Source organism: Nymphalis io, chromosome 7 (assembly GCF_905147045.1).
Source record: "Nymphalis io chromosome 7, ilAglIoxx1.1, whole genome shotgun sequence".
Classification (NCBI taxonomy): domain Eukaryota; kingdom Metazoa; phylum Arthropoda; class Insecta; order Lepidoptera; family Nymphalidae; genus Nymphalis; species Nymphalis io.
In genome coordinates, this window is record NC_065894.1 from 7094545 (window position 1) to 7120331 (window position 25787).

Here is a 25787-nt window from a genome sequence, read left to right on the forward strand (position 1 = left end):
GATGGTAGCTTATGCGGCTCGTGCGTGTGACAGGTTGAAGCAATTTTTTTAATAGTATATAAATAGACATAAAATCTATATCAGTAGACATTACGTAAAGTGTCATATGAAAAAAGTATCGCTATTTGTTAATTTTTATTCATTTATATTTTTACACTTGCATCATGTAAAACTACATATATACCCAAAGTAATATATAAGTAACAATAAAAAAACAATTAATATTCAATAAGTTTTATTATACATGCGACCATTTTTGTAATTGTATTTATTTTTTACATATATTGTTAAAATAAATTGCAATATTCATCAATTTACAGTAAACTCTAAAAAAACAAGTAATCGAGTAGGGCTAAGTTAATCATTTGGAGTAAATATTATTAAAGAATTATTATGAACTTATTTATTTCAAGGATTCTGAGATTCGAATGCTAAAAGTTTTTATATAATACCAATATGTTAAATAATACTGTCAGCTCATTTTTTGAAGACACGCAAAGTTTTGCTGTAGAATGTAATTGTCGGGTTTATGATAATAATTGCTGTGAAACAGGCTGTGAAACCCATGATGGTGTATGTAAGGGGGGGTGTTGCCCAATTTTTGAAACTATTCTTGTCAAAGCCGTAACAGAGGGAAATACAAGATGCGCCGAACGCCACGATACCGAAACAGATGTGAGTGATTTTAGACAAATTTCCAGGAAGACATTTGCGCAATTCGTAGGCGTAGAGCGATGACAATCCGTTAACGAGACTCACGGTGGTAAACACCATAGCCACCAGACCTGTAAAATACGTGATTTTAAAATGAATATCAAAGTTAAATAAAATAAAAATGTAAGTAATTATTTTTTTACACTTAAACAGTTAGTTAGTTAATCAATTCATAGACTCACCAAATTGACCATGTAACGTGTTCCAGTTGACTGATTTATCTAAAGCCTTTATTACGCTTCCAGCTACAGCAAGTCCTGAGCCCAAAATTTGCAAGATAGTGTGTGCTCTGCGTTTGTCCACTAGCCGAAGACTAGCAGACCATCCATTATGAGGGCATAAACTAAGAATTGCTTCGGCCATTAGTAGCTGGTACTAAAATTCATATAAACTTTATGATATACGCAAACTATAAATTACTATTCTATACTATATGGATTCTAATAAAAAAAATAAGAGGAAATATTAAAAGAACTAATAAAATGGGTAAAAAAATGGGAAATACTCACACCAATCACACATAAAACAATATGTAGCGGAGTCGTTCCCATCGGCAATCCATTTCTGAACGAAAAAAGAATTGAAATCCCCACTGTAGCTCCAATTAATATGTGAGCCAGCAGATTTAGTGAAGATTGAAATATCTTCAACGAATAACTTTCTGTATTTTTCACATCTGCCTGTGGAACTTGATCAACACTTTTTAAATTATTTATATTGCCCTCGGGATCCGCGTTAAAGGTTGAATCGGTTGCGTTCGGAGGCATTTTTTAAGAATTAGTGTTAACGCAACTCCTGCTTGATGAATATTGTATATGAAATATTTGTTTCAGTTTATTTATAGTGTATGTAAGAGTAGATAATCATTGGCTAGCTTATCATTATCGACTGGGGATTGTTACGCGACAGATATTCAATTGTCTGTAAAATCAAAAAGATATGTAACTTTTTATGTGTAACTAAACTTTTTTTGAATGGAAATATAATGAATATCATCGACGTTGAACTTTACATAATAAGTGTATAATAGTATTATAAGGCTTATTTTTGTAATTATATGAGTATTTCGACAATGTACGTAGGTATTACTTCCTTCCAGGTTAATATTTGATTTATGTATTAATTTTTATATTTGTCAATTAACAAATTTAAGACTTATAAAATATATAGTTACGAATCAATTTTATTTTAAATTATTTTATATTTAGATGCTTTCCTTCACCGCGGAACACAAGATGAATTATAAATACAAATTAAGCATATAAAATTCAGTGGTGTTTGCCCGCAATTATCGGTTAGGATTCACGCGTTCCAACCACTAGGCTATCTCCGCTCTGATAAATAAACTGTTACGAGAGTAAAAAAACACTCCTTTATTGAAAAGTCAAGTTTAATTTTTGATAGTGTTACACGTAATTCGTTTAAGGAAAAGTGTCGAATCGGACGAAATTTATTCTTTACTCAGTAATAATAATTTATCAAAAATGCCATCTGCGATAGCGCCGATTGAAGTTGTATAAACGTCGAAATTACCTTTTAAGATAATATTCGTCGTAAAGTCTTCATCGTCATAAATGTTAATTGTTATTTATGTGACGTGATTTCTTTTTAAAATATCAGTAACAATAGTGTGGGTATATTTTTATTCTATAATTTTACTTAATATTATATATTTAAGTGAAATTATACTTACATAAGATATATATTGAGATATATTTGTACCGAAAACTACTGTCGAATACTAATTGTATTCTAAATAAGAAGTTAATATTATAATCAAGTACTTGGCGCAACTTTGCACATAAGAGTTTCACCCATGATATGTTAATAAATAATTAGATATATAACTACAACTAAATAAGTCTCAAGGTAAGCGATCGGATTATCGCTTGAGCCATTTTGTTATTAGACATCCAACTGCATGCCTCATTTAATTTTTTCTCGTCTAAATAAAAAGACGATCTCTTGGTCTAAATAAAAAGTATTATTTTTCCGCATGTAAAAGTTAACACAAATTGCTTTTGTATTTTAAATAATCGGTAATACATTAATGATTGTCTTGGCTTTATTTTATATTATAAAGATAAGCGTATGATGCTGTTAAAAGGTATACTATATAATATATCATCGTTTTTATTATTGATTAACGAAATGCTTTATATGATGTAGATTAACATATTTTTTTTAAGTTTTAAAGTTAAGTTTTAATAGACGCATTTTAAATACTAGAATAACACAAAAGTTGCATACGAGTCCACTAGGCTCGCCGTTTGCATGAATGCATCACAAGTCGGAGATGGCACTGCATCGTACATGCCGCTAGGCGATCCATTGACTGACAATTTTTTGTTTCTCGACATGCGTACATCGCATAGTTTGTCCGTGTATCCTCATTGTTCGCTTACCTGTTCCTCGTATTGAGCTGAAATTATGTTCGATTTTTTGTTCATTTACAAAAATTATTTCACGGTATAAATTTACAATTAAGTTTATATATCTGCTTAAAATAATAAATTGAAATAATAGCTGTTGTCATATTTGAATACTTGTTGTGCGGCTCGTTGAGAGTTCAGAGCAGTCTCAAACTTAAGTCGCATGTAGGGAGGTGGTTCTAACCCGAACAGCCTATGATCTGTAGATAACCTTAAGTGATATTTAAGGAAAAAATTCAATCTCACATATTCCAAAATTACATAATGATGTTGGTGAAATATTTATACAACATATACACATATGTTTTGTAGTAATAACTAATAAATGGATTTTCTTTGGTGGGTTTGAGGGCTTTGGTGAGCAGTGGGTTATTTACAGGCTGTGTATTTTCTTTTATGTGCATCGAATACATTATGATGGTTCATATGATAATAGCGATGGGTGAACAGATATGAGCCATATTCGTCTAAAACATAAAAGTACATCACATTTATTTTGAATAAATATATTTTTAAAATTTTTAAAACGTTATCTGAGAGATTTTCTTTTTAATATTAAAACATTTTATGGTCGGAGTTCATAACCGTAACCGTAACAGCCTGTGAATGTCCCACTGCTGGGCTAAAGGCCTCCTCTCCTCTTTTTGAGGAGAAGGTTTGGAGCTTATTCCACCACGCTGCTCCAATGCGGGTTGGTGGAATACACATGTAGCAGAATTTCAGTGAAATTAGACACATGCAGGTTTCCTCACGATGTTTTCCTTCACCGTAAAGCACGAGATGAATTATAATGACAAATTAAGCACATGAAAATTCAGTGGTGCTTGCCCGGGATTGAACCCACGATCATCGGTTAAGATTCACATGTTCTTACCACTGGGCAATCTCGGCTCAGTTCATAAGAATACAGAAAAACGGCTCATTTTGGATCATTCTCGGCTATTCTATAAACAAGTAATTTCATTTAGCACATTGTAATATTCCCATTGTTTTCGAAACAACGTAAAAATATAGAGAGATGGTAGTCTCTGAGTCCGAGTTTTTGGATACAAGTCCCGAGTTGGACCAATAAAAAGTTTTTGGGTTTTTGAGTTGAGAAAGTTTTGGTCAAAGTTTGGAAGTTAGATTTAGGTTTGAGCACATGCTTGAGCACTATATGCCACCGTGATAGAAGGCCGAGGTCATTGTCATTATCATATTTGTGTATGAGTGCGTCGATGAGTAGACGTGTGCTTGAGTGTTGCGTTAATGCTTTCTATATTATTTGTATTTTTTGTTATAGTACAACTTTATATAAAAGTTGTAAAATCCAATGGACTCTTTTACAGTGTTATAGTTAAAATATTACCAGCATTTAGTACTATTAAATTTAGAATTTTGTTTAGATATTTGATACCTATATTATTGATTGCCTCGTTGTCTAGTGGCTTGATGTAAGGCCGCAGACCCACCCGGGGGTCCTGGGTTCAATTCCCAGGTCCGGCATATAAAAAGTTATTAGGATTTTCTGTCAGAAACTTCTCAGTCCTGAAGTCTGGAAGTTGGAAGTGTGTACACTCCCGTGCCTCGGAAAGTACGTAAAGCCGTTGTTCCTGCACCTGTACTCTTTTCGGTCGTGTCAGATTGCAGTCTCATCGGATTATGAGAGTTAGGGAATAGAGAGTGCACCTTTGTTTGCGCACACACTTGTGCACTATAATATCTCCTGCGTAGTTGGCTAATCTCTCTTGAAATTGGCCGCCGTGGCCGAAATCGGTCTGGAGAACATTATTATTATTATTATTACCCATGTTAATATAATAGAGAAATTTCATTTAAGGATGGTCAGTCATTCTGATGTCAAGATGACTGGCCATTTATGATTTTCGCAAAAGGGCTCCGTTCTGTCCGTTTGTCTTTACACAATCATTTATTACCTATTTGCTACTTGAGCATCTTAACTGATATTATAAATGCGAATGTGAGTTTTTGTTGTTTATTTATTTGTTCGTTTGTTACGTTCTCATACCTTAACTGTTCAACTGATCACCTTGAAATTTTGCATACACGTTGTCTGGGGTACAGAGATAGATATAAGTTACCTATCTCCTGTCCCCCTCCCCTTAACGTGGGCGAAGTCGTGGGTTCTTAATATTACATTACAACCGGAGTGGGTATTTATACATTTTGAAATTGAACCATAATACTCAATAGTTCCTATTGACAGATAAATAATAAATATTCTAAGTAATTTTATATTTTAATCATTGCACTGTTGAGCCTTCGGTTTCCGGATATATAAAATAATTTACACGATGGCTTCAAATATTCTAAAATGATTATGCGGGCATAGACATTTCAATTTCAATCATTTATTATTAATGAATAAACCGATGGGTGTTAGCGGCAAAATCAATGATGAATGTTAAATATTTATATGTCAACCTCTTACACTATGCTAGAAATTTTCATGCACGCGCCTCAAAAGATTACAAAGTACGAACTCGATCGGATGAATGATACAAGAACGCAAAGATTACGAAAAAAACAAACATTCGCTTTACAAGTAATATAAATATTATTAATTACAATTTTGATGATAATTTTACTCGTTACGATAGTGTATCAAAGTATTTTGAGTACAAGATTAGCTATATCATGAAATAAGTCATCTTTGAAATTTCCTTTTTTAAAATTAAGTTATTTGTTATGTCGATAAGCTTATCGTTGAATGGAATTCTATTAATTATTATTAATAAAATTATACACGAGGAAAATGTTATAAATGTGAGTTTGTTTGTTTATTGGCTTTTACGTTTAATTAACCAATCGTCATATTATTATAAATAATAGTTTCAGTGCTACAGAAAAGGATAACAGGAGGCTACCTAACACCTCCCACCTCCAAGTGGGTGAAGAAGCGGGTGAAAAGTACTTTAAAATATTTGAGGCAGATAATGGGTTATACGGTAACTCATTTCATATCTCATTGGTGTAATTTTTCAAATCTACATACAGTGATATTTTACATAATTATGTAAAATATCACATATGTAGATTTTATGTAGTAGTATGTAGATATTTGTAGGCACGTAGGACAAAATTTTGTCCTGCGTGCCCGAAAGCCCACAGCTGGACTTTGTAATATTTGTTGCTTATTTGAATTAAAAAAATAGATTGGCCTTTTTCAGATTTTGGTGTAGCGATAATAAATTATCATTGTGCTCGTATTGTAACTAAGAAGATTCAGTTCCATATTAAACCTAATTTCTATTAATTTGTATTTAAGTCGACATTGGCAGAACTAATTGAAATGAAGGTCAAGTGAAATTTGCATGTTTATGGGAACCATTTTGGTTTTTACTAATATAATTAAAACTGTTATAAATGATTTGGGGTCGTGGTAAGTACAAGTTGTAAGAGTGAGCGATGTTGAAATAAATTAATTCGATTTGATTTTTTGTTTATATCAAGTATATGCTATATATCTGTCATATACACTTTTATATCTTAGTATAAAATAAACATAGTTAGATATAAATCCTGTTAAAACAGTGTCCATAAAAACATAGTAATTTTATTCGAACTCCAGAAATTATTGCTCCCTTTATACCTAATCAACAAACAACAAGGTGTGTTTTGGGTCTAAACTTACCCAAAGTTATGAGGGTATTGCTTACATTAGAAACAATTTTAATGTCAGTTGTGAATATTTTGCACTATCACACGCCGCGCAAACATCGAACCTCAGGGACCCGTATAATGAACCGGTGTTGGTCAGCACAATTAAAGGGTCCCATTTGGACCTCTGCTAATGGAATTAAATCCAATTAGATTTTAGGGTTACGAGGTGAAGTTTACTGACGGCAAACAAATGGCGTTCTGGAATGGCTTGCACCTGTTTAGATTATTTGGTCGAAAATAAATTTGTATCTGCCTGTGGTGATAAAATATTTTACTCGCAATAATATAAAATTACAATTAAATCTCCTTTTTTATGTAACATAATATAGTGTTAAAAATATGAAAGTTATAGGTAAAGCCGACAACAAGATAACCCACTGGATGGAACATACGAGTATGTCAGTGACAACCAAAGATCACGGAATCAAATCCAATTAGTAATAGTATTCACCTCGTGTTCAGTGTAGTAGGAAAAGATCGTACGGAAATCTACACTGGATCAGCGTGCTCGTACCTACTTTTTAAGAGGACTAGAGGACTTATGTCAACCGTTACTTTTTACTTTTTTAGACATTTTCCTAACTAGGTCTTAGTCAACATAGAAAATTTAATATAAAATATTAACATATAAAATTTTTACTAGTATAAAAGATAGTTTTGCATTCGTAACTTTCTGGAAATGCAAACAGTCTGCCAGATAAAATCAATCAGACTGGATCCCGCTAGGATCTCAATTCAAACACACGAAGTATTCGGAACTTGTTTGGCTCAGAGTGTGCTTGTTGCAGCATATGCGATAAAATTCATGAAACTTCCCTTCGCGAAAATTTTCTCAAGTAACAGCGTTTCTCCATACATGTGGTTTTCCATCAAAGTTTTCTCTTTCGACGTTCAACGAGGTATAGAAATTTGATACGTATAGGCATTTTAAAATTTTCATTCGGTGCACAGAAGGTTTTGTATATTTATCCCGCAAAAGGATGTAGAAAATATAGAAGTTTTCATATTACGCAATTCTATAGCAGAATAATACAGAACTTTACTTTTTTACTTAAAAACTTATTAATTTTTTAACTCTTTACTCGCAAAAGGAAGTGTCTATGATAAAAAATAGTTTTCCAGACGGAAAATTTAGGTGATTCTATGTCGCAGTTCTACTTCTAATTGGTGGATAGATATTTCTCTGAATTTCAATTTGTATCATTTCATTTCAAGATCTACACGTAAGGTAAACATGAGAATTTTTTTGTAAGATTTTTTTTTCCTTGCATTTTATTGATCAATACATTATTCTACTTTACAAATACTATTAATACCTAAAATAATATAAATTTTAATATAATAATTCTATATCAATCCTACTAACATTATAAATGCGAAAGTTTGTGACGATGGATGGGTAGATCTTTGTTACTCTTTCACGCAAAATCTACTAATATTAGGGGAATAGAGATAGTTTTTTTTTTATAGAATAGGAAGGCGGACGAGCATATGGACCACCTGATGGTAAGTGGTCACCAAAGCCCTTAGACATTGGCATTGTAAGAAATGTCAACCATCGCTTACATATCCAATGCATCACCAACCTTAGGAACTAAGATTTTATGTCCCTTGTGCCTGTAATTACACTGGCTCACTCACCCTTCAAACCGGAACACAACAATACCAAGTACTGCTGTTTTGCGGTAGAATATCTGATGAGTAGGTGGTACCTACCCAGACGAACTTGCACAAAGCCCTACCACCAGTAAAGTTTATACCCTGACTTAAATACACACTTATATTGTAAACTATTATTATTAACCGATGATTATCCCGTTGAGTTAACTGCTAGCTTATCCTCTAAAGCTTGTCTGGCGTTCACCACTGTATGACTCAGATCCAAATTTCGCAGCGGAGATTGGCCATCCGCATAGTACAGGAATATCGCACGACATCGTTTGAGATATCAACAGTCCTAGCGAACTTTCTGCTTCTGGATATTCGGGTGGATATAGACACGTCAACTAGCAGACCCGCATCCTCTGTCAGAACGCAGAAGATCCTGTTCCGTGCGGTAAGATGAGACCTCTTCCTGTGAGCAAGCGCAAGGAGTCTTTCCCAGCACTCCTTCGGACGACATTCGTCCCTATAACGAGATCTCGACACAAATATTAATAATATTAATGAGAGTTTGTGTGTTTGGATATTTGTTACGAAAGCATAACTAACACAACTTTACATTTATTAAAGCGGCATTTAGTAATATTCATTGATTTGAGCTATGTAAGCGAGCATTTTGAGCTGTTATATTTTCTTATAATAAATTTTTAATAAATTAAAATTTTGTTTACATATATTAGATGCTCTTAGATATCATGACCTGATTTCTAACTGATTCACTTCGATACTATAGTCTAATAATTGTACATCAGCAATCAATTATAAGCATGTTAATGGTCTTACTTTAAAACAATTAATTTATAACAAGAAATTCTACTCTTATCTTATAATTTCCATTTATTAAAAATGTAATAATGGTTTTAGGCAACAATACTTTTAATTTAATAAACAAATGATTTTTTTTACAAATTTCTAAGAACAACCGCGAAGAATTGAATAACAGAGACATTTGTTAAGCCATTGGGGTCGGCTTTCATTTGGTGTCTCCCCTAGGCACTTAAGTTTACATTAAACTTGTCCAAGCGCGAAATTGATCTTTAAGAGAGGGACCCTCAACGAAAATATAAATTGCCACGTGTTACAATTGATTTCTCGACGTACTTGTCCAGTTACGTAGAGTAAGAAATTTATTGATTTAAATTTTATTGCCTCTATTGCTTTTTGAAGTGAAAAAATATTTTAATCAAGTAGATTTTTTCGACCTCTACGAATAGTCGTTTTACATTATCACTGATGGAGTCTTACTTCTGCTTTAATGGTACGGAATTTCTGTAAAAAAATATATATAGAAAGATATAAATACTATTACAATGTATTTTAGTTGCTTTGCGGTGGTTTTGGGTTGGTATTACAGTAACAGCCTCTTAATGTCCCAATGCTGGGCTAAGGCCTTCTCTCTCTTTTGGGAGAAGGTTTGGAGCTTATTCCACCACGCTGCTCCAATGTGGGTTGGTAGAATACACATGTGACAGATTTTCAATGAAATTAGACACGTGCAGATTTCCTCACGATGTTTTCCTTCACCGTCAAGCACGTAAACACAAATTAGGCACATGAAAATTTAGTGTTGCTTGCCCGGGTTTAAGCCTGCCATCATCGGTTAAGATACACGTATTCTAACCAAGTAAACATCTATAAAAATATAACATGTTGTATTGATTTAAATTATTGTGGAAGTTGTGTGAGCAAGTGTAATTATTGGCACAAGAGATGTCTACGAGAAGTGGTCTTATATCATTTGGTTTGTGACGCAATGACGGTGTAAGAAGTGACTTCTATTTTCTGAAGTGAATAAAAATGTACATAGAATATTAATCACTGTAATTTAAAATGATGTAATTCATATTTATATTAAATTTTTGTTTTTTTTTATTCCTATAATATTTTTTTAATGCTAGTGGAATTTTATAGAATTTTGTTATCGTTATTATTTATATTATATTTGTCTCTATTGAAAGCGTGTTAACCGCTATATCATTAATTGAAGTGTCTCTTTCGGGTTACCCGTACATATTTATTCAAACTGTGTAAATTTTATATTTGAAAATATAAACCAAGCGTATTTTCAGCGCTTAAAATATAGGAATTATTAACATCAAGAAGTCAAATTATATTTGCTCAATTTTATTTTTCAAATACAAATTACGTATCGTTTCATTTCCAGTTTCGGATAGTAAAATTAAATTTATAGGTAACGTAAATGTTATAATTGCCTTTATTTCGTGTACTTTAATAATAATCCAAAAAACAGGTTTATTATTTTCAAATGTTTGCCTTCTATTAAATTAGAAGCTCAAATTATTTTATTATGATATTGAATGTTTAATCTCGTAGAACTAAAATATAATAGGATGAAATATATGACAAATAAATAAAAAAAAATAAAAACAGAAATTGAACTGAAGGGGAACTTATCCCCATAATAATAAATGGCTTCATTTGACGCACCATAACTATTTTTTGTTAATTAATCATTCTGTAAATAAAATTTATGTGATTTACATTTTAAAAAATGGTTTTTAATGCATGGTTAGTGGTCGTAACAGCATAATTAAACTCTGAAAAATACGTTTACGCTTAATTCTTCCTACCTTTTATCACCCTGGGCTTCGAACGAGGAGCTTGTGTTGCTTGCGCAAACGCATATTTTATACTTTTTACATATATACATATATATAATAAGTGACGTAATTTCTATTGGATGAATGAATTTTCAACTCGAACTGGGGTTGCCACCCTTTACACCTAGTCTCTTATTTCAAAATAAACTAAACCAAGGATAGCCTTTTACGCAATATCAAAATTAATTATATTATCTCGTTAAAGCAACGCTTTTAAACTGTTACCCGAATTTATTTTTGAAGAAACTTTACCTCCGTTAAGGAATTTGTTTATCCGAAGGTATCAAACTTGACTCTAACAGAAGGGGATGTTTCGCAGGGAGTAAAATGTTTCGTTTTCATACGCGCAGATATTAAGGTGAAATAAAGTACACGGAAGAGACATTTAAGAAATAAAACGCAATACTGTAAAGTATAAATTACTTCTATTCCACGAATTTAATTTCCTATTATTATGTTTTATATCATTATAATATGCTGACTTTTATTATCGTTGTATGATTTAATGTACGTATTACAAATTATTCAAAATGCCCTTTTGATATAAATATTGAAGTATCTTTGTACCTATAAATAACACAATAATCAGTATAAGGTAGCGTTGGTTAGTTTTCTAACTTTGAAATTGAAATCTGATGTAATATCTAAAATGCTGCTCTATTAGTTACTTTAAGATAATATTATTTATTATTAGGATCAACCTAACTTTTTCATCATTGATTATAGTAATCATAAGTTTGTTTTTTTCCTGTAAATATTTATATAAACTTCAAACAATCATCGACTATTCATATTACGAAGATAATGTGACCTTAATGTTAATCTTTGTAAAGGTCTTTCCATGTAATTTCAACATCTATGTCATTCCCAAATCACAGTGGGAGTGGGACGTAATCAAGGATTAATTTTCTACTTGGATTATTTTCAATCCACCTTAGTGCGTGAGCTTTGGATATGTCTTTAATTTAAAGGGGGGCTTTCACTCGCTTGGTAATTTCGACTGGAAACGACATAAGCTGCGTGTATTTTATTTCTTACCGTAGAAATGTGCGTAATAATTAAAATACCTTTTATAATAAATGACTATATATATATATATATATATATATATATAGTATTTTAATTATATGTTAAATTAATATAATATAATTGATTTGATTAGTTGGTGGTGGGTAGTTGGTTGGTTGGTGGTCAAAGCTCGATTGTTGTTGATGTTGTTTTTAGAAGGATGTTTGTGTATTTACATACATCTACGTAATTTTATTTGTACACATGTAATGATGTCAGTGTAAGTTTGAATACTTTGCACATGTAGACATAAATGATTATATAAATTCCAAGTCAATTTCATCCGGATCGTAACAGCATAATTAAGTTTAATCTAATTCAATTCAGTACTATTTTTATTTTAAAAAAGACACAAAAATATTAAATAGGAAGTTTGTAGCATGGACATACCAATTCGCACCAAATTTGAAAATATATATAAAAAGAGGTTAAACCTAAATAATTTTAACGAAATGTCATTAAATAACTAACCGTATAAAAAGAGATGTATTATACAAACTGTTGAAAGTAAGCCGGTAATAAGTTTCTTTTCACTGGTACATTTCGTTCGAGATATCGTAAAAAACTCGTAAACCGCAGTAGCATTTTGTTACGCCTACCATATTCCCAGCAATTTCCGCCATAATAACTGTATTATACAAAATATTGTAAGATATTTTGGATCTTATTTAAACATTATGAAATAATTTATAATTTGTATTTTATAAACTATAACAGCGTAAAATGTAGTTATTATATTCTTTATAACTAGTATGTAAAGTTTTATGATACCTTTATAGATAATAAAAAAAATCCATTGCAACGACACTATAATTTATAAGAATATTTTATGATATATTTTAAATATACTGTATCATTTTATTGACAATTTTTACTATCATCGAACGTACATCAACGTGTAATAGATGTGTATAACCTGATATTGTTGAAAATGCGAAATTTATGTGTCATATTTATCTTCGCACACCTACTCGTGAATGAAGGCTTCTTTTCGTTTTATGGCCTGCGCGTGGAGATTTACGACAGTGCTAAAATAAAATACAATTTCATACCGTGCTTTGAATCGTTGTAGTCTAGTTGATAGACCACATACATGGTTCCTTTTTTTTGATATTCCAACCCAAGTTCCATGCGTTCTATATGTAAATGTTTTACACATTTTCAGTTCGGATATTTATTTGTAGTAAGAATTAACTTACTTCTCACACTATCAATATATTGTGATAGTTAATATTTTGTAATTACTGAATTTTTACTATTTTTATATAACTTATTTTCCTACAATTCAATGCTATTTTTACTAATTTTGGATGAGTTTTTTTTTAAACAATAGCGATCTAGCAATATCGGTGTGATGCACAAACATGCAAACATTTTAAATTATATCTTTGGACATGTTAAACGTTTACGTGAGAATTATTATTTAGAAAATTTCTGCGTGAGTGAAAAAAATGATACCATTTAATACATTACGACAGCGACACTTATTAGATTGGAATCTTGGTGTAAATCACCAAACCGCATTATGAATTTCGACTGAAATACTGTAGTCATAAATTTAAGAAGATATCAAATATATATTCTTTATCAAAGATATTCCAATGATTTATTCTTAATATTTAGCACTTTTTGTATATTATAGGTATGTATAATAATTTATTATGAATTCAAAATATTATTTAATTCATTCTCGGAAATGCCTTTGCAGAAATACAATTGTTAAAAAATATTAAGTACTTTATTATTTATTTATTACATTAAACGATTAAAAAAATAATTAAGCCATTTATGTTTTAATCATTGAAAAGGAGTGCAAGTAAAGTACCTTGATAAAACATAATAATATTTTATCCTATAGAATCATCAGAAAAAAAAGTTTTTATATGCTTAACTTGATTTTGTAATCTAGTGTTCATCTTTATGTTTGTGAGTGGGTGGGTGGGATACCCGGCATCAGCATGGTGGAATATATTCTAAAACCTAGAGGTCTTCTATGTCCAGTAATAGGCCATTTACGGGCCTACCTTACTATCCTTTTAATCGTAGTAAATAAATTGATTTCAATCATAAATAAATAAATAATGTGTAAAATACTTTATGAAGCCAAGTAATTATTTACTAATTAACTGTACGCGTCTATATGTGTGCGTTGTGTAATCGAATCCCAGTTTAATTTTCCTCGTACAAGAGGTTTAATAGTGCGTCTACTTTCGTCTGATGTACATTTATGATTAAGCAGTTAATTATGAAGTGAAATATGTAACAAGCCGTTTACATTTTGCCGTTATTATTTATTGAATTAACATCAACAATACTGCTTTATACTTTATTGCCGAAAATAAACAAACATTGATTGGTTTTGTTTTAAACATACGATAAAAAATGTTTTGAATCAACGTTTTTTTTATAGAATTGGAAGGCGGACGAGCATATGGGCCACCTGATGGTAAGTGGTCACCAACGCCCTTAGACATTGTAAGAAATATCAACCATCTCTTACATAGCCAATGCGCCACCAACTTCGGGAATTAAGATTTTATGTCACTTGTGCCTGTAATTACACTGGTTCACTCTTCAAACCGGAAAACAATAATATTAAAATACTGCTGTTTTGCGGTAGAATATCTAATTTCACTAGAAAATTCTACGAGTATGTCGGGATTCCGGAAGTACACAGGAAGACCAGCAAATACTACAGAACTTTGATCTATACAATTCTTGAGCAAGGTCCATCGAAGCAACAATCTGTCATCTGGTACATAGAATATTTCTATATGTTTAATATACCATAATTATATATGCGTATAAGTTATGCGGTGTGAACGGGTCGAAAAGCGGGCGCGAATCCTGTACAGAAACTACTCGAGTGTGTCTGGGTGAAGGTAATTTATTACCAGTGGAAATAAAACGGGTGTTTACTACTACTTTGTAGCTTTTCAGCTAAAGCAAGGCATTTATTTCACTTATACATGCCCTAGACTGCAGTTGGATCTGAGATTGGAGCACTTAAGAACTTTCCTTTGTTGTGAGCTCTTGTATTGTATGAAAGGAAATGACAAATGTATTCTTGGATGTATACTTTTAAATTTATTTTATAATATAAATTACTGAAATACCACTTTTTAGCTGTATATTTGATTTCGTTATCAATAGATTATCTTAATTTTTCTATGTATCCTGTATCTGATTTACAGTTACTTGTCGCTCCTGACTATCTGTGCCAGTATATAATAAGTCGATTTTGATTGATTTTAGTTATGTTGCTGACAAAAATAGTTTATCTTATCTAATATCACTAAATATATTTTTGAAAAAAATATATTATTGGATTACATTATTTTTTATTTTATGTAAAACAAAACTACCATTTAACGACAAAAAAAAACCCTTATGGTATATGGTAAATATAAGAATCAATTATCCGATTCGACTCACACATCACCGGTTGTGGTATTATGTCAGAAACCTTTTCGCATGTGCAAATACAGATATACAAAATTTCAACTCAATCAGATGAGCGATAACGCATTGAATACGAACAAAAAACACATTCATTTAGATATATAAAATTTTCCGTTGTGTTGTAAATTTAATAAAATTAAGAAATATGTAAAATCTATATCGTACAAAATATATATTGGTATTGTCTGAACATTTAGATTTAAATATTTATTTACTAATATCTTTCTTCCTATTATTATTTTAGTAAGAATAAAATTTGAGACGGCATTGACGTCTGATTTTTTGATTGATAACATTTTTATTTTACTTTTCGCATGTGCAAATACAGATATACAAAATTTCAACTCAATCAGATGAGCGATAACGCATTGAATACGAACAAAAAACACATTCATTTAGATATATAAAATTTTCCGTTGTGTTGTAAATTTAATAAAATTAAGAAATATGTAAAATCTATATCGTACAAAATATATATTGGTATTGTCTGAACATTTAGATTTAAATATTTATTTACTAATATCTTTCTTCCTATTATTATTTTAGTAAGAATAAAATTTGAGACGGCATTGACGTCTGATTTTTTGATTGATAACATTTTTATTTAATTAATCTAATTAATTCAAGATATCTGAGTATAATATCAATCACTGATTTGATATTTATAACATGACGTAAAAACAAGCAAATATTTTGTTATTATTAATAAAACAAAAAATGTTGTGTGAACTTAGTTTCTTATAAAACAATAATCATATTTATATGTAGTTCATATTCTCTATAATGTTTAAATGTACTGCGCGGTATTTTATATCGTCTTTCATGCAAGCTCTTTTCATTACATGTACAAACAATAAGTGATTCTTCTGTTCTTTTTTCTAATATGTGACTGCCAGAAGTATTCTCCGTTAAAATTAATTAATTATTTTTTGGGCAAATTTTGTCGATTAAAAGTAGTTCTGACTGGATACAAGTTTTAACTGATATATACAATAATAAAACTGTAAATTACAAATATTTTAAGTATGACTGAAATTTTAATCATACATTGGTCATTTTTGTTAGATAGATTAAAATTTTATATCGAAAATGATAAATATGAAAGAATGCTATCAATAGTAAAAGCGAGATGCGCAGTACCGTCGGATGTCCGAAAAATATTTCCGGTCCGTCCATTGCAGACAGAAATACTTGCCAACATTTATACATTTTGTTGAAATACGCTTTATAGATTTTCTCTAGATTAAATTTGATATTCGAGGAGACCTATCTTTTTCATGCACGTATATACTTTACAGATATTATTTTATCTTGTTTCTTTGTATCAATGAAAATGAATTAATATTTAGTGTGATGACATTCATTGATAACATATAATTCATTATTTCCTATAAAAAATGTAGTCCTGGTTTCGAAAGTAGGGCTAAAATTAAATAGTTCGACGTCTTTAAACCCGATACATATAAATCGATAACAAACAATAGTTCTATCAACTATCTGTTTTTAATATCATTTGAATTTAAATAATTATGTATTTGAAAATATTCAGACATGTACATTTTTTATCATTCTGTTATCTTACGTTATATTGATATGTGATATTTATAACTTACGTCATGATTGGTTTATATCATAATGGAAAGTTAGGAATTTTATTAATGTCAATATAAGTGGAATGAATTTTTAGTTTGTACTACGTAACAATGACTCATTGCTTATATTTTTCTTAAATTTTTATTTTATAAATTACAAGTTTCCACCTCGCGTTCGAGGAGGGGGAGGGGGAGTTAGGTATCCTATGTCCTTTTCTGTACAATCCTACCAACGTGGAAACTAAATTTTATGATAATAGGTTTAGTAGCATAACAGACAAATAAACAAAATCATTTTCGTATTTATAATATTGGGGACTAAAATGACTTAATCAGTTATGTTTTGTGTATTTATTTGTTGAATGTAAAACCTAAAAATTCAATCGATATATACAGAAATATATGATATATACTGATTTATATAACGATATGGAACTTTTACATTCCTGATTTAAAAAATATCATGGCCGTAAATTTTATCTAGTTAATAAATAACTAGGTAGCAGTTGCGGCTTTGCACGGAAAGAATAAGGGTATTAATATTAATAAAACTTTTTATTCATATAACTGTGTTTCGACTATTTAATGACTTCATTCGGTATGATTTGTTCAAATATCTTCAACATTCACCGTCTTATTTCAGTCAATCTACACAAAACATGAATAATCACTTCGTGTAGATCGTATGGAAATTCGTTTTTGGGTTTATCGCGTTAAGACAGACAAACAGATAATATGTAGTGATGACCATTTGTTTCTTTTTTTTCAAAAGTCGAATCATCAGTATTATAGTCGAGTCGAGTTATAGTTGTCTGGGTAGTAAAGCTATGTGCAAATTTAGTATTGAAGTAATTGGGCATATGACGTCACTTGATGAAATTTCAAATCGATATTGTAGTCAAACTTTCACATATGCTAAGTATGACTACAAATGTATTTTTGAATTAATTTCAACTTCGTTATGAAATTTTAACTTTGAGACGGGTTACCGCTAGCTTCGATTGCGCGTAGTCCAGACGGCAACTTCAAAATTAATTTCGAAGTTTGATCGAAAAATGTTTTCCTCTGTCGTCAAAGTGAGTTAGTGCTGTATCCCGCGGGAGACGGACTTCGTTGTATCCCATCTGTTACTTCAGCTATGCCCTTCATATATTTAATATTTACGAGTTTTAATTGAATGAATAAAAAAATGTGTTTATTATAGAGATTTTTTGATGGTTATTCTATTATTATTTTTTTATAACTTTGGATCGACCAACTTTCTTTATTTATTTGAGGACTTTATTTTTGTTGTTAAAAAATTGTTAAAAAAGTTAAAAAAGCCGAGATGGCCCTATGGTAAGAACGCGTGAATCTTAACCGATGATCGTGGGTTCAAACCCGGGCAAGCACCACTGAATTTTCATGTGCTTTATTTGTGATTACAATTTATCTCGTGCTTTACGGTGAAAGAAAACATCGTGAGGAAACCTGCATGTGTCTAATTTCACTGAAATTCTGCCACATGTGAATTCTACCAACCCGCATTGGAGCAGCGTGGTGGAATAAGCTCCAAACCTTCTCCTACGTTACGGTTATTTTTGTTATTAATATTGAAGTTGGTATTGTCGCGATACGATAATGATAGTAAATAATTTATAAAATTCAAAATTTTAAAACTGAGCCATACGTTAACTCTCAAACAGCAAAAAAAGTTGAATAGTTATTGTGAATCGCCATCTGCGCGACTTCCGCCTATGAAAACAAACCGATACTCTAATTATATATTAATTCATGTTGCAACACGGTACATAGTATTTAGTAATTCGATGAATTTATATTATTATTATTTTTTAGCTTTTAAATAATGAGTTAACAAATTTAGTGTTACTTATAAATTGCTAGTATAGTATTATAAATGCGAGTGTCAGATTGTCTTAATTATTCAACCGATCATTATGAAATTTTGCATACATATTGTTAGAAGTACAGAAAATGACATGGAGTACCTAACCTCCCCCTCCCCGCAACAACAAACATGACGCGATTTAATTGACAACTAATGCCATCTGTTATTATAAAACGAAATCGAATAGTTTATTTAATGACATTATTGAGAATTAAAATTAAACAAGTACCCTATTCGTCTAACATTTGATATACATATTCCATGTAATTTGCTAATACAGCAGATATTATGCAATACAAACATCTTGATTAATTTACCTTTTTCTACAATACAATACTATTCCACTTGACTACTTATAAGCACTTCTATTTTGCGGGCATTCAAAATGCTATTTTTTCATGAATATATCGTTAAGATTTCGACCAATGATATTAAATGATATCGCGTCAATTTAAAGTCACAGTTGTTTGGTCTAATGGCTTGATATAAGGCCGCAGACCCGGAGGTCCTGGGTTCAATTCCCAGGTCGGGCCAATAAAAAGTTATTGGGTTTTTCTGTTAGAAAATTCTCAGTAGCAGCCCGGAGCCTGGAAGTTGGAAGTGTGTACACTCCCGTGCCCCGGAAAGCACGTAAAGCCGTTGGTCCTGCTCCTGAACTCTTTCCGGTCGTGTCGGATTGCCGTCCCATCGGATTATGAAAGTTAGGGAATAGAGAGTGCACCTGTGTTTGCGCACACACTTGTGAACTATAATATCTCCTGCGTAGTTGGCTAATCTCACTTGAGATTGGCCGCCGTGGCTGAAATCGGTCTGGAGGACATTATTATATATAATAGTATAAAGAGCTTATTATACTATTAACATACTATATAAAGCTTATTATACTGTTAACATTAAATAAATGCAAATAAAATACAAAGACGAATCAAATTTAAGGTCAACAAACAATAACCACTTAACTGTTTCAATTGAACCACGTCATTGATATATCGATTCAAAAGTAGTTTTTTTTCAATCGTACCAAACAAGTTTCGTATCATTAATCTTTGGACTACCGGTAACTAAACACTGCGATAACTAACGACTTGATCATATCGAGAAGTAAATCGATTCACTGGGAACGAGATGACTTTCATTATAGCTATTGGGTCATAGATAAAGGTCACGATAAGTTTTTAAATGTACTAAATTGTTTTGATAAGATCACAATGATATAATATTTTATGAAATTTAAGAACGATGGTAAATTTTTAAGCTATAATCCAGTGCTTTAGAAGTTTTGAAGGAATTTAAAAAAAAATCGTTTCTTTATTTACATATGATACTTATTAATAAATGTACTTGAGGTACTTTTATAATGTATTGTCTTCTTCTTTCGTTTGTTAAATTTCTAGTGCCAGAAAGAGAGAAAGCGGCGAGTAACTTAACTATTCATCCGCTATAGAAAGTTATTTAGGAAAATTATTATTTCATGTACTATACTATATTATTTCGTGTTCTTTAAGATTCAAAATAGATACGAATCACTACATATTATAAAACAAAGTGCTCCCGCTGCGTCTTTCTGTCTGTCTGTCTGAACGCTATAAACTCAAAAACTACTGAATGGATTTTCATACGGTTTTAACTAATTAACGGAGTGATTAATTTCCACTGGTGGTAGGGCTTTGTGCAAGCTCGTCTGGGTAGGTACTCATCAGATACTCTACCGCAAAACAGCAGTGTTTTGAACACAACAATACCAAGATAATATAATATCAGATAATAATAAATAATTAATACAAATATATAAGACGTATAATTCATTAATGTGTTTTGTGTAAATTGCCTGAAATATGATGACGACTGTGTTAGAAATTTCGTTAGAAAAAATGCTGCCGACTGGGAGCTTTACTGGCGTGTGCCTCGTAAACTAATAGAGTTATATAACGATATGAATGTTTTATGTAGACCCTTATTCATCACGTGCGAAAACGTAAGTAATATGTCATTGACAATATGTTTGATGCAAATATATAGGTATTATATTATATTTCATTGGATATTTTATAATGGTATCATGCATGTAAAAGAATAAATTATATATATATTACGTTAGGTTTTTGCAAGTGTTTAGTAAAATATTAACTTTAACGACCACTTTTCTTATCTTATGTGATATGATTATTTTATAATTGATATCTTTATTACATAATGATTAATAGAAGGATCAAGAATTAAGATTCAATATAAATATCTCAAAGTAAATTTGGATATTTTATCTATATTTTGTAGCGAAATATTATGAAATTTTGCGCATATTTCCGATTGAACGAAAGTTAGTAAATAACTTTTGGAATTACTTAACTTAAAAGTTACGGCAGTTGTTTTCATTGTATAAAAACTTTTTTATTTATCACCTTGCTCCAGATACAAAGTTTGTATTTTATATTGTACATTCTATTTTCGACGTTTTATATCAGATTTAATAAAAAAATACCTCCAACGTAAAACCTATCTCTTTTTATACTTAATACTGAATGGGATCATTTTTATAAATTTAATAGCACTAGTTATTTCTTTAAAAACGTTGATATGTTTCCATTTAGATCTACGTAACATTTTGTTTATTGAATCGATTATTGATAGTTTAATTGGCGTGTTGTAGCAATTATCCATTTTTGTGTTTTATAAAAATGTTTGCCTTATGTGTCTGTCTATTAATATTAAACTCAAAACAATATAAATTTGTCCCTTTGTCTTTTGTTTGGAGTTTTCCATTTTGAATTTTACATTATTTATAGTAAATATTAGCGTTAAAAAGTATTCACTTGTTTACTGTATCAACTATGTATACATACATAAATATGGGGCTACGAAAGTTCTTTGTCAGAAAACTAAGAATAATAAAATCACATATTTATTTTAATTACGCATTTTAAAGTTAACTTTTACGTAATCGGGAACTATTCCATTCTATAGCTGATGTCAAAAAGTGAATAATTAAATGGACAAAGTACAGGTTAATTACTACAATTATTCAAATCATTTGAAAAATCTATTTTAGATTCCAATATTGCGCGTTTGTGTTATTAAATTAAATTTGAATAAAGGTATGAGAATTAGTATTCCGTTCGAATTAGATAAGAGTACAGTTCTAGAATGTGGAACAATTCTGAAGTAAGTAATTAAATATATTATTTAATCTGTGTTTTTAAATTGAATTGATATTTTATGTTTATCTATTATTTGCTTGTCCTTATTTCATTTACATTATGTCAGCGTACGCTATTTGAATAGGGATTTGGATAGGTTTTTAGGTCAGCCGCTTGCCTGTTGCTAAAGCTAATTATTTATGGCCTACCACCTGCCTTACGCGTTGTGATTGTTAAAAGGATAAGCGCGTTAGTGTTTTATATTTGGCTATTCTGGAATGGTAAATAATTTAATATACTATTATAAATATATTTATTTTGCAATATCACTGTTATGTATTAACGTTTCATGTAAAACCCTTTGGATAGATCTCAGATATTCTACCGCAAAACAGGAGTACTTGGTATTGTTGTGTTCCGGTTTGAAGGGTGAGTGAGCCAGTGCAATTACAGACACAAGGGACATAAAATCTTAGTTCCTAAGTTTGGTGGCACATTGGTGATGTAAGCGATGGTTAACGTTCCTTACAATGCCAATGTCTATGGGCGTTGGTGACCACTTCCCATCATTCTATAGCCTTCCTATTCTATATATAAAAAAAAAGTTTGAGAGCGTAGTTTTTATAAGTACTTTAATATCTTCTATCAACTGAACTGTTATCAGTAAACAACACTTGTAAATTGGTTTGATTTGACGAAATCAGCTGAACTGAGCCGCGAGCTTGTTTTACAGCTTTACTGACTTAGCCGTGAAGAAGTTGTTGTATGCCGTTGATTCGCAAGATGGTATGTTTAACTTGGGCTTGTTGAGAAAACACAATTTTCACTAAGTTAGTAGTAAAAGAGTACTGATATTTACTTAGATTATTCACCAAACTGAGCACCCTATTAATTCACGTACGTAAAATGAATAAATAAAACAACTTTTGGTAAATTAAATAATTGAAAATTTCAATGCAGTCATTGCAGTATAGCCGGGCCTAGATCTCTAATTTTCGAATCGTAAATTACAGGACCGTGAATACAGAACGATTCATTGGACTCCTGATATATCGTAGTGCCCCTGTGATGGTGACTTTGTAATCCAAGGTAATTAGCTATGCTGATTTACTACTAGGATTAGATTTCGTTACTAGTCAAGTTTATTTAAATAAAATGTATATTACAATAAAATGTGTTTAAAAATTTGTACTTTTATAGACACTAACGTGAAATTATAATATACGTTATAATGTCGATTGGTTTTGATATAGTCTTGCAAAATATTAGTAAATGGAAAGTGTACAAAAAATATGTTTACATATTTATAACATTTTTATTTATGGACAGTATGGATAAAAAGTTGTTTTAAATGCATTTCAAAACAAAACTGGTCCTATTGTTGTAAACCCGTGGCTTCGGTAGCGTAGAATTCATTTGGTGACAAGAATCTATAAAAATCTGCCATTTAATTAACGACTTTAAATTGAAGTTATAATATTTAAATTATTTTCTGCAGCAGTAGTCTAAAATAAAAAGATGACATATTAACTTAAAAAGACGCAGTTCTTTTGAAATCATACAGAGACACATCATCATCATAATGGTTGGCTATTATTAAAAAAAAAATAGAAACGTGAAAAAAACTTCGAAGCCGTTAAAAACACACACAACACTTCACAAAAGCTATTAGATAGAATTTCATTTTTATATATACTTATTGATGCGAGACAACACTAGCAAAGATCTATCATAAAGATTACAAATAACATCAAATTGAAAAAGCTGAACACTAATTTGAACGCTTATTCTAAGAATATAAAGCACATTTTCGGGTGTGCAGTTTAACTAGTTTAAAGAACTTGGTTTGCTGTATCCTCACATTTGTGTAGGTAGCATCTCGTTAATCTATCAGTAGGGATACGATTGCCCGCTGTCATGCGGAAGCACATCTTTGATCTCGGCCTTAATCAATTGGTATCGATGTATCGATGTTCAACCATCAATTCATCGACTCGATTTGAAAACGATTTTGCCCACGCATTGCGTGCGATATTCTATTAACATGTGTGTTTAAGGTTCTCCTTCGAATAGCCCACAATATAACTTTATGTATATTCGATGCACGTGATTTTAATATGAATAAATTATTCGCCCGCACTCCTTTATTATTTTATTGTATAATAATTATATTATTCTTGAATCCCACATTAAACATTTTTATTAACTTATTAATGATTTTATCTTAGTAAAATTGAACGAAAATATAAATATACTTATCAATAATTAGTTTAAAAATTCTAAACTAGGGACGATAAATTTTTGATTCGTTATCTTCTCTATATTGGTTGTAGGGCGCTGATCTAGGAAATCTAGATAGGAATCATCCACTCATCAATAATATTCTAAGGAAATCAATAATACTTACCTTATTATTATTATTTTTATATAAAATAGGAAGTCGAACGGGCAGATGGATCACCTGATTTACCATGTTCGCAATCATCAATCATCAGTCTATAGAAATTAATGAGAATGTATTAACCATTTCTTACATCGCCAATGCGTCACCAACTTTGGGAATTAAGATGTAATTCCCAAGGTCGGTGACGCATTTGCTCCTTGTGCCTGTAGTTATACTGGCTCACTTACCATTCAAACCGGAACACAACAATGCTAAGTGTTGCTATTTGACAGTTGAATACCCAGACGGGCTTGCACAAACTCCTAACACCTAATAGTAAATTATTTAATTATATGAACTTATTTCGGTTCAAAGCTGTATAATATCTTAGATCCGGTAAAACTCACGACTTACATTTTATATACTGTCAATTGAGCCGAGCTGACACAGTCACTAGATCGACACAGCAACTACTAAGTTCTCAGGGGCTTAATCTGAGGTTTTAATTGGCACGAGATTCATGCTCAGCGGTGAAGGAAAAACATCGTATGGAAATGTATTTCGATACGTGATCGTCGAGCACGAGATAAATTATAAATACAAATTAAGATTATGAAAATACCCAACGAAATCTTTTTTTATATTAGGAGGGGGGGGGGAAGGCAAACGGCACGAGGGTCACCTGATGGAAAGTGATCCATGGATACCTACACCAGACGCTAACACCAGAGAGCTTGCGGGTGCGTTGCCGGCCTTTAAGTCATCGGTGCTACCACGGTTTTGAACGAAGTTTCACGTGTCTCCGCTTAGTGTTTTCTGTAATTTTTTTAAGTCAAGTTTAATGTTTTTTTTCACATATATATTAAATGATGTCCTTAATCCATATATATAGAAAAAATTTAACACTAGCGTGTAACGTTAATTTATTGTAGTATACTTTTCTATGTACACGTATGTCATGATGGTCAAATGAGCTTGGTCTCTCGAGCCTCGGCTGATATAATAACATCGTATAAAATATGGTTTTCAGCACGCCTTGGGACTATGGGCCAATCGAGTTCACAAATTAACAATAAATATTCATGCAGTGAACGATTACATTCGCGATCGAAATGTTATATAGATTCGTCGTATGATAATATTAGAGATTTTATTAATATACTGAAAA

General features: G+C 31.1%; 1 protein-coding gene across 1 annotated transcript; it reads right to left on the bottom strand.

The window, feature by feature from the left end:
- Positions 1 to 399: 399 nt before the first annotated feature.
- On the bottom strand, positions 400 to 24910 carry LOC126769355 (uncharacterized). The gene is made up of 4 exons (XM_050488056.1): positions 24868 to 24910; positions 1224 to 1635; positions 897 to 1089; positions 400 to 785 (listed from the first exon to the last, which is right to left on the bottom strand). Exons 2-4 carry the CDS (start codon positions 1479 to 1481, stop codon positions 478 to 480), a joined length of 759 nt encoding a protein of 252 aa, XP_050344013.1. The 5' UTR covers positions 1482 to 1635; positions 24868 to 24910; the 3' UTR covers positions 400 to 477.
- Positions 24911 to 25787: the final 877 nt, after the last annotated feature.

Excerpts from the sequence above, each read along its gene's own strand:
- LOC126769355 (XM_050488056.1), bottom strand. The coding sequence starts at position 1,481 with ATGCCTCCGAACGCAACCGATTCAACCTTTAACGCGGATCCCGAGGGC. Across the intron at positions 1,090-1,223 it reads TTGTTTTATGTGTGATTGGT|TACCAGCTACTAATGGCCGA; the intron begins GTGAGTATTTCC and ends TATGAATTTTAG. Across the intron at positions 786-896 it reads CACGTTACATGGTCAATTTG|GTCTGGTGGCTATGGTGTTT; the intron begins GTGAGTCTATGA and ends CGTATTTTACAG.